We start from the raw sequence: 16,575 nt of genomic DNA on the forward strand, positions 1-16,575 counted from the left end.
TAATCAAGCAAATAGGCCCTGTTTAGCCTTTGCAGTTCTTTCATGACATTTGGTATTTCCCAGCATAGGATTTTAACTCATGGTCTTTGTGCAAATCCATGCTCTGTGTTACAATTGGTAAATATAGTACAAGAACAATATTATTACAATGACTCATACATTCCTTTTTATCTAGGTTATTTTTGGAGGAATTGCTGTCCCATGAAAGTAGATGCTGAATGGCAGCAAATAAAATGTTCTGCAGTTCTGAATATGAAAATCACAAATTGGCTGTTTTGTAACACTAAGCATTTCTTTTTATTGCAGCAGTGCGCCAACATGGTTTTATATGCTCCTTTTCTTTTTTTTTTTTTTTTTTTTTTTTCTTGAGGCCATTTTATTCTTTTATTTCACTTGTCTTTTTTTTTTTTTGAGTGGTAAGGCGTACTTTTAATTACAACTTGTCAATGCAGCTATAGATCTAGTTCTATGATCGTTCTGAACAGATCTACAACTAATCTGGATTGCATTAGTCAAATTACAAATATATATATAAAAAAAAACTAGTACTGTTTTTGGCAAAGCCAGGAAATCACACATGCATTTTGGCCCTGCTAGGCCCAAACAATGCAGATATGTAGCCAAAAATTTGGTTTACAAGGCCACAATCCCAAATACCTTGGCGCATCAATGAATGGCCAAAGAGAACAAGAGGATGCTCTTCCGACTTAAAGGGGCTAGAGTTGGGCAGAAATGTTTTCTGCTGCCGCTATAGTTAAAGAAATGCACATAATACTATTTTTTCTTTCTACTGATCTGGAAAGTTGTGTTTGGACTTGGGGTGAAAGAGGAATCTGTGTAGAACCTGGAGGTATAGTTTACTTCAGGCAGACACAGACAGCCTATGGACAGCCTGATTTCTTAACTGGTCACTGCATCTATTTAGCAGATTGCATTGCTAAGAAAAATATTGCACTTTTCTATTCTTTTTAACTGTTCAAACCTGTGTTGGGACTGGTACTGGTCTATTATTCATTGGCTATTAAATGATAGATTCTTTTTAAATGTTTTCAAAGATTTAATGGGTAGGATATAAATTAATAATTTTGTATTTTTAGTTTTAGGAGATCTGGACCATAAACTTGCCCAAGAACAAAGTTACAGCCACACGCTGAGGACCTGTATATCGCCAACTTATGAATATGGCAGTATACACAGCAAGGAAAGCTCATACCATAGTACAGCAGATCAACGGAGAGAATATAGCACTTTATCCTCTCATAATGGAAGAAGAGTCTCTCTGGAAGAAGCACATTCCACCCATGCCACATACCGACCAAAACGGTTTTATGAAATGTACTCGGTTAGGCATAACTCGGCATCAAAATCAGAGACTTACAGTAAAAATATTTATGCTAAAAGCCCCTCAATGTGTTCTGACTCCAGCAGAAATCCAAACTTTGCACCCATTTCTGGGAAATTTTCTTCAAGCAGCTTGAATCTTCCATCCGAGAGCTTAGAATATGAACGAGTCAGGCAGAACAAGTCAAGAAGGATACCTGTCACCTCAATCAATTGGAATAAATCCAGTTTTAGCCAACCTGAAGTCTCCAGAAAACCTTTCCGAGCTCAATCTGCTCTGGATCTTACAAATGCTGGTAACACTTCTCAGACCAATCGAATTTTTGACCTTTACAAGTACAGAAATTCCAGCAGAGTACCTGCATCAGGCTCCAAGGTCAGCTATCAAAATGACTTAACAAGTAGAATGTCTCAAAACAGTTCAAGTAAATTCTCCACTGGATATTACAAAACCGGCTCTTGTAGACCTCCCGGTAGCCACTGGGAGGAGGAGAACAAGGAAAATTCTTTTGAGCTAAACCATGTCGCAAATCAACCATCTTCTTGTGCTGAGACTAAAACTGAAAGAGATACAGAAGTCTTGGAAGTTTTGAATGAATTTCCAGTACTGGAACATGTTTACAATTTACAAGATCAAGCACAGAATTTTATTGTCCCAAACAATCAATCTCATCCAAACACTTTGACTTTGCAAACCGAGGACAACGCAAATTCAGATGTGTTATCAATAGACACTGGACTTTGTGAAGATAATTTGAATGTGAGTCATACGAACGTTCCAGTAGACTTTCCAATGACCATTGAAATTGAGAACAAAATGGAGGAGCCTGTCACGTCATCTCCCAGTAGTCTATCAGAACCAGAGCCCATGGAAGTTGACTTTCCAAAGGTCTCGCTTCCATCCACAGGGAAAATTCCATCCACTGCTACAGACTTGCAGATACTTGGCAATTCTGAGCAAAAAGACACTTCTCTTCAAAGTCTACAAAAACGTTCATTTTTTACAGGACCGTTGTTTACTAAACAAGATAGGACAACATTTGTATTTCCCAGTTGTAAACAATCAGTTGAACCGAGTACTTCAAATAAAGATTATTCTCCTTCTACACATGTGTTTAAATCTTCAAAACCTATTAGTGAGATTGATACAGCTTCCAAAAATGCTTCCACTGATATTGCTGAGAGACCTGTAATGCTGAACACAAGATTGGATTTAAGGGACAATAACTTGGGGTATAGGTCTGATATGCTAAAGCATCAGAAAAGAAATGCATCCTCCCTTCCAGATTTAATTGATGAGAAAAATTACCTATGTGATTATATAGATGACCATTGTGCTAAAGCACATAAAATGTTTTCAGGAAACAACTTCAATACTGGGAATATTACAACCTGGAGAGAAGATCCAAATTCAGTCACTTTTGACTCTTCAGAAAAATTAAAAACCTGTTCTTTTGATCCAGCACATAAAAGAACATCCAATGAAAAAGACCAAAATACCTCATTACTGGAAAAGTTTTCAAATTCAACAAACACTGTAGCCAAGGCTGATGGTACAAAAGAAGGCTTACATTTGCCAGAGACTGTTCCCCCTTATTCAGACATACATAAAAAGTATAAATCAATGTATTTTAATCGAGCAAACTATGTCCAGCATGGAGATGACACAAATAATAACAGACCATTTTCTATGACCAAACAAACTCGACAAGAAATTGGTGAAGCTGAGGGTTTAAATAACATATTTATTGACCCCAAAATAGATAGTGATAACACAGAAAAAGTAAAAACACCAGAATATGGAATGTCACAATTATATACAGATGGTGAAAAAGATGTTTCCATTGCAAATCAACAAAGTGTTGACCGAGGAATGCAAGATGTAGAAACTACAAAGGAAATGGCCCAATGTGTTTCAATTCATTTTAATCAAGCGCCTAACAAGATCACTGAATTCAATGAGCAACCAAGATTTCAACGCATAACCATCATTCCTACCAGTCAGATTGAAGAAGACCATTTACATGAAAGGCCTTGCACCAAGGACAATACAGAGTTGAAGTCTTTGAACTTGCTGAAAGAGCACTTGCTGCTGGCACCAGAACCATACAAAAGGAGCGTTCATCCTAAGGAGGACACCAACCCTCCAATTTCTGGCTGTAGGCTGACTCCAGACATTTATACTTGTGAAAATGTGCCTGACATCAAAGCTTCTGAAATTCAACAAAAGTCTGAAACCTACACTTGTCAAGGCGTAACAGAAAAAACTCAGATTTATGAAACCTGTTATACAGATTCCTCTAAGCCTGATGTGGATACAATTGAATATCATAAAGTTGTTTCAATCTATTATACCTTGCCTCGTAAATATTCTAAAACATTGTTAAATGTATCCCAGAACAACTTGAAAAATATTGATCAGACTCTTGAAAATAATAGTGCTCCCAGTACTCTTTTGGGGAATATATTAAACAAGTGCCCAACAGCAGAAGAAAACCATGAATTCAGTAACCAAAATATGGTAAAAACATCACTGTCCCAAATTACTCCTGAAAACAAAGAGTTGGATTTGGGAAAAAAATCCTTAAGGCAAGAACACCTTTTCAATTTTAATTTAATCCCCCTGCAAACTAATCTAGTAAATAGGAATACCGAACCCCTTCCTGGTGCAGAAACCTCATCTGATGTTGGTTTGACAGATCCATTTGATTTGGTGGACCGGTTTAGTAACCTGCACATAACGTCCAGTGACAGTCATCCTAAAGGTATTGAAACGCAGAGAAATATAAAAAATAAAAATGAATGTAGTCCTACAAGGACTTCACCCCAATATACACAAAACCCTTACTACACATTGCCAAATAGGAAATCTAACTTCCAGGATTTGGAGAGAACTATTCTTGAGAATGACATTGCCATGGCACGCAACAGACATAACCTATATTCTAAAAGAGGAAATTCATTTCCCACAACTCCAGAATCCAAAGATGTTTTTTTATCACCAACATTTGAATATGCTAATCTTAATTTTACAGAGGGTTACAATTCGCCAAATTTTCAGGAAAAACAAGCTGATACTCATAATTTTGTGAAAAAAGACAATGGTTTGGGCAAAAAGGATTCCTTTGATGATGTAATTTACAGGGAAGATATTCCTTCACTCTATAAATCGAAAAGTTTAAAAAATTTAAAAAGGCAAGATTCATTCTATTCTAGGGATCCCTCCCCTGGCATGGAAACCAAACTCAGTCCACAGTTTCATAGCCAGTCCTACATTGCTAAAGCAAATGAACCTTTAAATCTGACTAGACCATCCTATAACTCTGCGTTTGTCCAAAAGAAAATGAAACCTATAAACGCCAAGAAGTTTACTTTTACCTTTGATAACACTGGCCAAAGAGAACACAGCAACTCTCGATCAAGTGAATCCTTTGGGGATTCTCTTCGGCAGTCTGATGTGGATTCACCATGTGTGTTCTATTCACCAAAGGACAACTATCCCTTGCATGTAAAGAGACATAATCATGGACAAGGAAGCCGAGCGGAGTCCAGAAGTTATCAACCTTTCAATATGTACCGTTCCAAAAGTTTGAAAACCTTGAGTCACGATTATGAAGAGGAAGAAGAGGTGGCGATCAGAAGAAAAAGCGATGGGAATTTTTCCTCCAAAAGTTATGGTGGGAATATGAAAGGCAGAAGTTTTCGTACTGATAGCACACATAACAGGAGACATTCAACTGAGATGATTGATGAGAATGATAATTGGCCACAAGGTACAGACAGTGGCCAAACCCCTGTGTATACTTCTAAGACTGTTGATTATGGGATTTTTGGGAAAGATCAACAGGAAGAACTTTTAAACAATGTAAAGAGATCACTTACTGAGGGTAGATTATGGAGACCAAGTTTTCTGAAAAACCCAAGCTCCCTGAGGAATGAGGAACCCTCTACATCTCAGGAATCTCAAAAAACTGCCTGTAAGCCTGATGGTCTGAAAGGAACTCTCAACATATATGAGGAAGAGGTCCTTCCCAATTCAGATTCTGACAGTGATACAACAATGGAGGATGAATATTACTTGGATGACATAGAATCTGAATTATAAAGCCCTTCAGCATATGAACCGAGACAGTATTGGCACGTTTTCAAACTTTTTACTGACTTTACATGAAAAGATATGTAATATAACTATTTTTACAAACAGAAAGGATAACCTAATTTTTTTTCCATTTTGTTTTATTAAAGTGCAATATGGAGGGCAGCTTCTGAATGCCATCCACATAAATAATTAAATTGATCTATAGTAGAAGGGGACACCAACGATTGTCTAAGGTCATGGCAGAATAAGTGAGACATGAGAAAATGACCCCATTGCTGTAATTTACAACTGCAGATGCCATTCACTTTTGCCAGCAGCTCTCTGGCTTTGCAGGTAAATTGGAATACTTTGACAGACACTTAGACAGGTAAATGGATGTGATGACAGAACAAAATGACTTTTAAACTGAAGGATTAAGGAGACAAATAATGCATTCAATATAACTTTTAAATATCCACCACCCCCTTCCCCTCTCTATTAAAAACCCTTGGGTGAAAGTATCCTTTAAAATTATAAAGTGTATTCATGGCAGACACAGTGGAGGTTGCCATTATGTTGAATATGCCAATTCTAAAGTAGAACTAAGTGCTAACCAGTGCTTCCCTTTGCCTGGGGTGATATCTGATGTGTATATGCATGGATTAAATTCATCAAAGCACAAAAGCAAGCTGAAACTATACACTAAACTGAGCATAGACAGATTCACCGTACAATCAAAATACATCTGCTGTTAGTCGGGTAACAAATTTTTTTTTTTTGTGCCTTCCTGCTAGACATTTAAAAATTAAGTAAGATTCAGCTTAAAGTGCCAGTAGAATATTGTACTTTATGCCATTAATAAAAGCAGAGAAAAATACATTTTTAATTTTCTGCTTTCAAACTGATGGTTTTGTTTTTTTTAAGAAAATTTGCAAATCGAGTTTCATGAATGTTCTCTGAACTATTTTATTTAAAAACAACGACAAACAAAGTGGGGGTCTCACTAGACCACACCACTGACTAAAAACGAAATGTGTGCAAATATAGAGCACAGCAGTGTGCATTAAAAATGTGCATTGCACTTCAGCAGTGCGGAGATAGCAGGACCCTATTCAGATTTTATAGGAAGAAGAAAAAGCTTGAGGAGAGTTCTTTCTTCACTTTCAGGCAGAAAACCCACTTGTGGAGACATACCGGGCATCACACTGTGGTCTCAATATATGAATGGGATGCAGGTGAAATGCAGTTTTAAGCAGATCGCAGTATCCACTCACCATTTTTAGTAGGCTAATAGGTTTGGGTTTGGTATGAAGCTTAGAGCCACACATTCAATTGAGCAAGTCATATAATCCCACCCACTGAAGGGTTAATAATACATATCTAATATTTTCTTATTAGAGTTCCAAACTTATCTCCTAGATTCTGTAATTTCATATGACATACAAGGAAACCTAGCATGTTTTAAAAGCTGCATAAAAAGATGTTAGCCAGCGGATTGTATGACTAAATGTATGCATTGAAATGGCAGCGTTGAGATTTTTTTGGGGGGTCAAATTTAGAAAGCTCTGCTTCAATCTGAACAATTATCTTCTGCAAAATGGTTACCTCCACTGTCTGTACATTTTGTACACTTTAGTAGGAAACTGATGCTGGATTAATGAATGGCTTCACTAAACACAATAGATGGTTTTCTGTGCCCTTTAATAATGTCTAAACGGTTAGACGTTCTGCCCTAAAAATAACAAGTCTCATCTTCCTTCAGCTTTTCGTCAGGTGGTCGGAGATCTCTGTAGACTTTTGTGTACAACCTATATTGAGTGGTCACACAGTGAGTGTGATATATAATATCATATGGCCTTTTTAATTTTGCTACAGCATTATCATTACCTACTGTTTGTCTTCTTTTGACATCATTTTAGAAAGGTAATGTGATGGTTTGTTGTCATTTGCTTAGAATAGTGATGTGGATATAGCATTATCTCTAGTACAAGAATATCCCTGACCCCCCTTTTCTTTAGCGAACACCATTTATTAATAGGACATAAGCTTTGTATTCTGTTCCCCTTCTTGTTATTTAATGTTACCTAGTTGCTGAGAGGGAGGCAGTCCATTATTAATTCCTTAAGTCCTGATCACTTAAGAAGTTTCTGCCTTTTTTTTTTAGCACAAAGAAACCTGTGAGTCCTGAATAATTAAAAGGTGGTGGACCTGTTGCTAGTAGTAGTAGTTTTGCAAAGTGCAGACCATGCAAAGCATTTAGGTTTACGAAGTGCTAGGTATGACTAGCACCGCCGTGTCTAGGATAAAGTACAAATGACAGAGCATTGTGTCTGCCTTGAAGTGGTAGTTCTACTTTAAATGTGCAGTTGAGAATGCCTCTTAGTCCTAAAGGGCCATAGAGTACAAGAACATAAGTTTTCTACATGACTGGCCTCATTGTTGTAGAAACCCCTTGTAGCCTCTGCATATAGATCTATACATAAAACTGAGGAGTAGTTATTCCTCACCAACACCATACGGCGTCATGCTTGCACAACCTATCTGATTCTGTTCACGTGAGTATGACATGGTGTGCCCAGTACCTATGTACACACGACCTTTAAAAACAACCCAGTTGCCAGACAACAATATTCCTATAACACTAAGGGCTCTGTTTATAAAACATGGAATCAGACTTTCCCTCAAACATTCCCTTGAGGGAATCGTCCAGGTCCACTTGTTTTGATGGCAGTAATTGATTCCCATGGGGGAATGTTTGAGGGAATGTCAGACTCCCTGTTGTAAGTATTGAACCCTACATTTGTGTGTACTTTTATTTAGATTTGTTCGTTCCCTGTAGAAGCCTCCCTTGTATAAGCATCCAGAAGTTCTGAGACTGCTATGGGGTGCACCATTATAGATGCGATGTCAGCAGCCCCATAACATTTGGCATTGTCACCCAAGTGACCCTATGTAGCATTCCCCTTAGTACCTCTACAAAAATTTAGGGGGATCAGGGCAGCAGAGACCCTATTTACTCATCAAGAATAGAAGAGCGCTACGATGTGCAAGGTAATAGGAGGCTGTGCTAGGGAGTTGACATTTGTTGTCCATTGCTTAGCATTTTCAGAGGCTCTATGCAAGTCATTGAAAAATGTTAACGGTTATGAAAAACACTGAAAGTTAGGGTTTCAAATGTTTGATCCTTTAATACTTTTACCTGAATTTTAGGTTCTTGACATGGTGTGTAATAGTTTGTGTAATCACTTTGTACTGCATCCACAAGGAAAGGGACTGGAAGTCTCATAAAAAAAGAATGTCTTGGAACCATGTGTGAGAAGTGTGTATAGGGCTTTCCACTGCACAAGTTAATTTGAAGAAGTACAAAAAACGTATTTGCATATAAGCAGTTCACCGCAAACGCTGTTTCATTTCAAGGTATGAAATGTCAGATTATTTGGATTCTAATGGCATTCCCATTTTGGTCAATCCCACTACAGATATCAATGAGTGTACTACAACAAGAGATCTTTTATGTTTTCAAATGTTGTTCCTAGGTAGATGTCTCTCCATAATGTTGTATACAAACCTTGCTCTAAGTAAAAAGTATGATAGGCAAAGCAAAATGTCTGTGTTTGGATGCTGGTATAGAACTTTCCTAGGAAACCTGGTACAGGTAAGTTGGAAAATCACAGTGACCAATACCAGATGCTTCCTCTGGTCAGAAGTACTCCCGCCCCCTAGGAAAACATTTTTGGTTCTGTTCCTATCACATGGGCTACTGAAATGGTGCAGAATCAGGTTGTATACTTCCATCTCACAAAGGGAGCCTGTCATTTGCCCTTTTTCAGTTGGGACAAGGTAGCAGGTTCACTGAGTTATAGACACCTTCTGACTGCCAGAGACACCACAAAGCATGGCATAATATCCATCTTGGTTCTGTAGCTTACATTATGCTAAAGACTTTCGCGGTGCCCTTGCAACTACCAATACTGCATTGTTGGTGTAAAGGGACATGACCACTGTTTACCTGTCATTTTACATTCAGCCGGTAAGTATCATGTCTTGAGTGGTTGCTATGGGTAACGTGCGTGTATTTCTCATTCCCTCGTGTGTTTTGTTTTTTTTTGATATACAGAGCTGTACATAAACTGACTGCACTTTCAAAGATATTTATTTTTGTCTGAACAGAATTGGATATATTTTATAGCTGGGTGTAATGCTTGATACAACATATGTATATTGTTAATATTGTCTATTATGTATTATAATGAAAAGGATTTTGTATTTTTTATACTGTCTATCATTTTTGTATGTTTTGAAAATGTAAATGAATGTTTATTCTAAGCCCTTGATGAATGCTTTGATCTTGGAAAAAGATTATTCACCAAGTTGTGTGAGCTCAGACTGGAATGTTTGGTTGTCAAATAAATCTTGTACTTGGGACTTGTGGGTCCTTTATTAAGATAAATCCAATGCTATACACATAATAAAGAAGAATAAATGGGATGGGTTGAGACCAATTCTAACATTGACTGTGCTATAGTATTTAGTTTTTGGCATAGTGTAAAACTTATTCCCTACTATTTATCATAGAGAAAAACATTCAGGCTGGGTTTACATCTATAGGGATTCCAGAAGTAAAACCAACTGTAGCTGTTTGTAGTAAATTCACATCTCTGCCCTGCATTTAGGCTGGTAGGGAAAAAATAACCCCACCAAAAGCATTAAAGTGCAAACACCCTAATCTTCCCTGAAATACAGGGCTGTACCACTTACTTTGCCTGTCCTGCACTCAAGTCATTCTGTCCTGCCTTCTTGGGTAAGCTCTGTACACTACAAACACCTTTCCTTTATGGGAAAAGGGGTCGGAGAGTCTAAATAATGTGCAAGTGACCTGAAGCTGCTGCTTTATAAATACAGTGTAATGAGTGAGTGTTGTCAGACTTGAACATAAACAGCCTGTGTGTTGTTAGCTTTAAGCAGGTTTTGCATTCTTGCACAGTGTTTCCCCGAAAATAAGACACCCCCCGAAAGTAAGCCCTAGCAGGATTTTTGGCTGTTTTCGAGCAAGCTCGAAATATAAGCCCTTCCCCTAAAGTAAGCCCTAGCTTAATACCTTAGAATATCTTCAGCACATACTGTACATAGTGGTGGGGGAGGAAGTAAAGGACATCACAGACTGTCACAACATCACTACATTACGTACCGGTATTCCAGGCTCACACAACCCATCACTTCTCCAGGTGCAGAGCTGTAGATTGTAGAGAGAGATGTGAAGGGAGGGCACACTGAGCCTGTCACATCTCTCCTTCTCCGTTACCGGTAATACGGCGCTGCACAGATGATCGTGGTGGGGGGAGGAGAAAAGGGAGGACGCTGAGGATGCCACACCTCTCCTCCAGGGCACCGCTGGTACAGTGTACCCGGCAGTGCAGAACTGATCCTGGTGGGGGGAGTGAAGGGAGAACAGCGCGGATAAGGCTGTCCCATCTCTCTTCCAGAGCACCCCCTTGATGTTCCAGAATGTGATAACATTTGAAATAAAGGTTAATTTTTTTGTTAAAGAATAAATACGGTTTGTTGTTCTTCTCAAAATATAAGCCCTACCTGAAAATAAGCCCTAGGGCATTTCTTGGAGAAAAAATTAATATAAGACAGTGTCTTATTTTTGGGGAAACACGGTATATGTTTAAGGATTACACAACATACATCAGATGAAATGCAGGTCCAATGCACTTAATTTCTGGATGACCTCAAGAGTCTAAAACTAATGCTCAAATATGAGAACTAACACAGCCAACACCTATAAGGACTAGTGGGCTACAATATTTTTGTATTTTTTAGTATAGATATATTTCAGGGGATGGTAACATCATGAAAAACTGGCCAAAGTGGGAATCGATTCAGCCTTAATCACTCATGGGAGTTCATGTATAATGAAGATTGTGGGTGAAGTAGCCAAGGTAAGTACCTACCCCCAATGTTAGCTAGGAGTGAGAAGTGCTTGGCGCTAGCACTAGTTGCAGTTAAAGGGAGCAGGCTGTCCACTCAGTCACAACCCCATGTCTTTAGGTGTACCAAGCCTTACTCTGAACTCATTGCTCCTTTTTGGTCTTTAAATATACCATGTTCATACATTCTATGTAACCACCCTTTAATAACCACCTAATAAAAAGAGCATTTTACCTAAAGTTGAAGATCTATAAAACCATAATAGTGGTTACAAATGGCTGAGAAACATGGACTGTGATAACCTAAGACTAAACTAGTTTAAATGTATTGGAGTGATAAAAATTTGCATAGGATGTTTGGGCCCATACAAGATAATATAATGTGAAAAATAAGAATCGACAAATGGTGCAGACAAAGTTTTAAAAAAAAGCTCTGCATGGTAAAAAAAAAAAAAAAAAAAAAAAAAAATGTACATTGCTGGTTTTCTTATTGATGTCTGCTCAGCCCATTTCATTTAACACCTCCGACAAATACTACACTTCCAGGTAATGGGATCACTGAGAAACAATCACAACCTCAGCATTGCCTGGGTTTACACTGCTGTGTTGCACATTGTATTTACACAGCACGGTCACATAGTACATTGCAGTGCGCTGGGCACATCGTATTAGACAGCACAGTCACATAGTACATTGCAGTGCACATTATATGACGCTGCACGGTCACACAGTACATTGCAGTGCACATTATATGACACTGTAAAATCACACAGCACATTGCAGTGCACATTATGTGACATGGCATGGTCACACAGCACATTACAATGTCACATAGTCTATTTTTTTTTTTTAATCGAATCTCGCATAGACGTGTTCCACTAAACAAAAACCCTGTGCAGTGCAAAAACGCCACACAAAAAATGTGCACTGGGGTACTATTGTGATCCCTCCTCTAAAGAGGAAGGGCCATCCAATTTCCCCAGACCACCCGGGGCAAAGCTCCTGACAGGGGCTGGGTACTAAGGCCACCTAGCCGAAGCTGGAATGGACCTACTAGCCCGTCTGACCGAAGTCAGACAGGGTCCTTTTCTTTTTGGGACTACACAAGCAGTCCCAACCGAGACTAGGCTGGGAGCTTTCCTGTAGAAAAACTCCCAGTAAGGGAGAATACCTGACAATCAAAAAGTGGCACACATCATTCCTGGGCTTTAACTCTTTCTCTGCCCTTCTCCACCATAGCAGGGCTGTGCAGTGCAGATTGTCCCAGCAGCTGCCCAATACCTCTGCTAGAGAAATCTTACCACATACACCAACAGGATCAGCCCTTCATAGTGCAATCCAAATCTGATATCACCATAGGGAAAATGCCATGACAGCTGCATGGAGGATGTAGATCATGATGACAATGTGAAATTATTCCTTGTCTGTCATAAGGAATAAGAAGGCTGATAGGATCTTCCAGATCTGTATTGTTCTGGATCAGTATTGAAGCCAGGGGATCAGTATAACAGCTAGGACAGATTTAGAAGGAAACCCCACACAAATGTTATCCCATCCCCCCTCTGATTTATTATAAGTGTATTTTTATTTGCACTTTGTGTCTTTGTTGGAGAGATTTCCCCTGATTTCTGTCAGTGGGTCAGAAGGTTGCACCTGGGGTTCTTCTAAATAGCCCCTGGTGTGTGTGTGGTCCCCTGCAGCCTCTTTTGTAGGGCCTCCATGCTGCAATCATAGGGACCCAGGACAAAGTGGGATCCTAACTTTCTGTAGTGATCAGACAACTCCTGCTGCACTCAATGCTATGCTGGTATTATTATTATGTTCAGGGTTATGAACCTGTGATGAGTGTCTGAGCTGGGACAAGAATGCAGAATAGAAAGAGTGAAGTGAGAATGCCTGACGTGCATACTGGACTGCAATTAGAATCCATGGAAGCCATTGGATCAACATGATAGCCAGACATGTAGCATTTTCAAAAGAACAAGAACTGCAGGCCACATATTTATAGGTGCAGGCCTCCCGTACATCAGAGGAGTATACCCAGCCAGTCCTTGTATAATCTCTGCTGCCATTACTCCCGGTCTCTGCTCACCATATCCTGGGTTACCTCTATCAGACCCTCCGCAGGTTGCCCCCACACATCTCTGGCTGCCCCCCTCTAGTAATCCCGACCTAATAATATCCAAATAATACCGGCAGAACATCGGTTGGCTCTTACTGCCTCTATTATTCTATATGTGTGTTCTTTATTACAGATGTGCACCATAATCCTGGCTCCTCAGCTCTTGTGTCACTGTCTGTATCTGTCTGTCATTTGCAACCCCTATTTAATGTACAGCGCTGCGCTATATGTTGGTACTATATAAATCCTGTTTATTAAAAACAGTGCTCAACCCAGAAATTTTTTTAAGCCAGGTGGGAAGAAATTGTAGGTGGGTGGCAGCCCCTGTATTGTGACCAAACTCTTTAGTAACCACCCAAAAACAGCCGGGTGGGTGCTGAAAAGTGCCGGGTGGTGCACCCAGCTAAAAGGGTCTGGGGAGAACCCTGATAATTATTATTAATAATAATAATAATAATAATAACCCAGGCTCCTCTCCTCCTCCTGTGTCACTGTCTGTGTCTGTCTGTCATATGTAACCTCTATTTATTGTACAGCACTACGTTATATGTTGGCACTATATAAATCCCTTTTATTATTATTAATATTAATATTATTAATAACCCAGGCTCCTCTCCTCCTCCTGTGTCACTGTCTATATCTGTCTGTCATATGTAACCCCTATTTATTGTACAGTGCTGCGTTATATGTTGGTGCTTAACAGAAAGTTTATCAATGACAATAATTTGTGTCACTACAAATCACCTCATACAGTTTTCACCTTTATTCCTTTGTTGCATCTCACTGCTTCTGATCTCTTACACATAGTTGGGGGATCTGCTGGTGATTACGGCTGTAATATTTTAAAAAGGCCACCATGTAGCCTCATTGAGTGACAATGCAAGAGACAGAAATAGAGTGTTGTCACCCTTTTAATAAAAGTTGCAGATTTAAAATATTGCAATGACTTTGGCATGGTAAATGTTTTTCAGTTACTGGCCTGGAATAGGGATGCAGCCAGTGTTGGAAGTCCTGATCTAAATACTTGTTCAAGATCAGTGATTTGCAAATTATAAATAACAGAGGATCAACATGCAAGCCAATTGAGTAGCATTTTCCAGTGGAGGGCACAGCAATGGCAGCCGTCATATTCTCTCAAGACATGTATCAGAGACATTGGGGGATGACTGTAAAAGATTACTATAGAGTGACACTTAAAGTGTAGCTAAACGCAGAATTTTCACTTTACATAAAAGGGTAGACAACCCTTTAATGTAAAGTAAAAATTCTGTTGTTTTTTTTTTTTTTTAATTATAATAAAAAGGTGCAGCACTGCCCCCTAATTCTCAATCACCTAGGCGATCGAGAATGAATGGGAGCGCAAAGGCTCCCGGGATACCTACGCTACGCATCCTGGGAGACTCTTGGGTGCTCGGGCATGTCCTGGAGACTTTTTAATGAAAAAGGAAAAAAATTGCCAATCTCATGCATGCGCAGTAAGTTTGGCAAGTTTTTTTCCCAACATCCAATGTCACACGACCCAGGCGCGAGATTGGGTGACATAGGAAGAAGAACCTTGAAAAAGAGGCGAAGATGGCGGCACCTTGAGCGCCGGCTCGGAGGCGGATGCTGGACGACGCAGGACCTGATGAAAGGGACCTCCGGATAGATTGGACTGCCCTGCAGGATTAAAGGTAAGTGGCTTTTTTGCGTTTTGGCGTATTTCTAGTTTAGTTCCTCTTTAGGTGAGAGCTCTGAGTCTGCTGGGGTTGCTGACATCACATCTACAATGAAGAGCAACATCCAGCAGCCATCTCTGTGTTTTTAAATATCTATACAATGGAGGTCTTTACAGGTAAATAACATACTGAATGTTCATTATATGCACCTATATATATTATGTTCAGAGTGTAGTTGAATTAAATGTTCTGATGACTCTTTAGCCCAAAAAATTGATACTGACTTTTCTTTCCTTGTGTTTTTGTTCAAGGGAGTAAATCATTTAAAGTAACCATCAAAGCCCTCTCCAGCAAGGAATATGTCCGCATTCACGTACCTGAACCCCTGGACAGAAATGATGGCTCTTTCCTGATGAGGTACCGCATGTATGGCAGTGTTAATGAGGGGCTGCTGATTGAAGTTCTCCACAAGGACAAGCATGTGGCTCAGTCTCCTTATATACTGAAAGGTACAGTAGGAGGATCTTGTATTGGTATTGTGTGTTGGGTTCAAGGGTTGGTCCACCTAAAATGGGACGTTAAAACCTTGAGAGCTGGCATTCCAAAGTATCCTCAGTTTGTTTTATCCTGTAATTCTTCATATTATAAAATAAAAAATAGAAACCCAGCAGGTAGAAGAGGAAGCCCAAACAATGACCACAGCAGACGTGCAGACCTGGAGATCTCACCAACAGTCCTCAAGACTTATGACACTCTGCCAATAGTTAAATGCTCCACCATCTACTAAAAACTAAAATATCAGTTTGGGCTGAACGGACTTAAACGTTTGTATACAGAACCTGAACTGGGCAATCTGTGTTCAAAAATGTTAGGAAATTGGTAAAGGAGTAGTCACCAGTAATGGTCTCCCCACAGCTGATCTTTTTCCATTACCAATTTACCATGACTTGTTCTACAACTTGTCCCCGGGTGGGTAATGGTGGTCTTGGTTGGGCTTCCTGATGACCTGTAATCCAAGGACTGGTGGAAGAAGAAACCGGCACTAGAAGAACTAGTTGAGTGGAGTGAGCTTCTGCCTGCCAATTACATAGAATTTCCAGTAATGCAGGAAAGGGAGTTCTGCTGTAACCTTGATTTAATTGGGCAGGAAATCACTTCTGACAAATGCTGTTGGTACAGAATTGGAACTTCAGATTTTTACTAGTCTAATCCAATATTACTACCCATCATTGTACAGAACTCAAACTGGCTGCACAATGACAGGAGCTCATTTGGGTTAGAGCCAATGCAGTAAAGGGGTAATTGAGAAAAAATGTCCCTGGATGCCCTTCTATGATTGACTATGCTCACAGGGCCCACATCATCACTACTTACATTCATTCAGCCAATCACATAAGACAGCTGTCGAGGACAGTTGACCTTGGCTAATCCCTTGCATTCCCC

General features: G+C 39.5%; 1 protein-coding gene across 2 annotated transcripts in view; it reads left to right on the top strand.

Annotated features, from left to right (window-relative positions):
• The window catches only part of EXPH5 (exophilin 5), a 56,095-nt gene extending 44,912 nt beyond the window's left edge, over window positions 1–11,183 (top strand). For both annotated transcript variants that reach the window (XM_072405324.1, XM_072405331.1), the window contains one exon: window positions 1,098–11,183. In XM_072405324.1, the coding sequence (XP_072261425.1) occupies window positions 1,098–5,446 (4,349 nt within the window). In that variant the 3' untranslated portion in view covers window positions 5,447–11,183. The remainder of the gene's footprint in view (window positions 1–1,097) is intronic.
• The last annotated feature ends 5,392 nt before the right edge of the window (window positions 11,184–16,575 follow it).

Source organism: Pyxicephalus adspersus, chromosome 1 (assembly GCF_032062135.1).
Source record: "Pyxicephalus adspersus chromosome 1, UCB_Pads_2.0, whole genome shotgun sequence".
Lineage (NCBI taxonomy): Eukaryota > Metazoa > Chordata > Amphibia > Anura > Pyxicephalidae > Pyxicephalus > Pyxicephalus adspersus.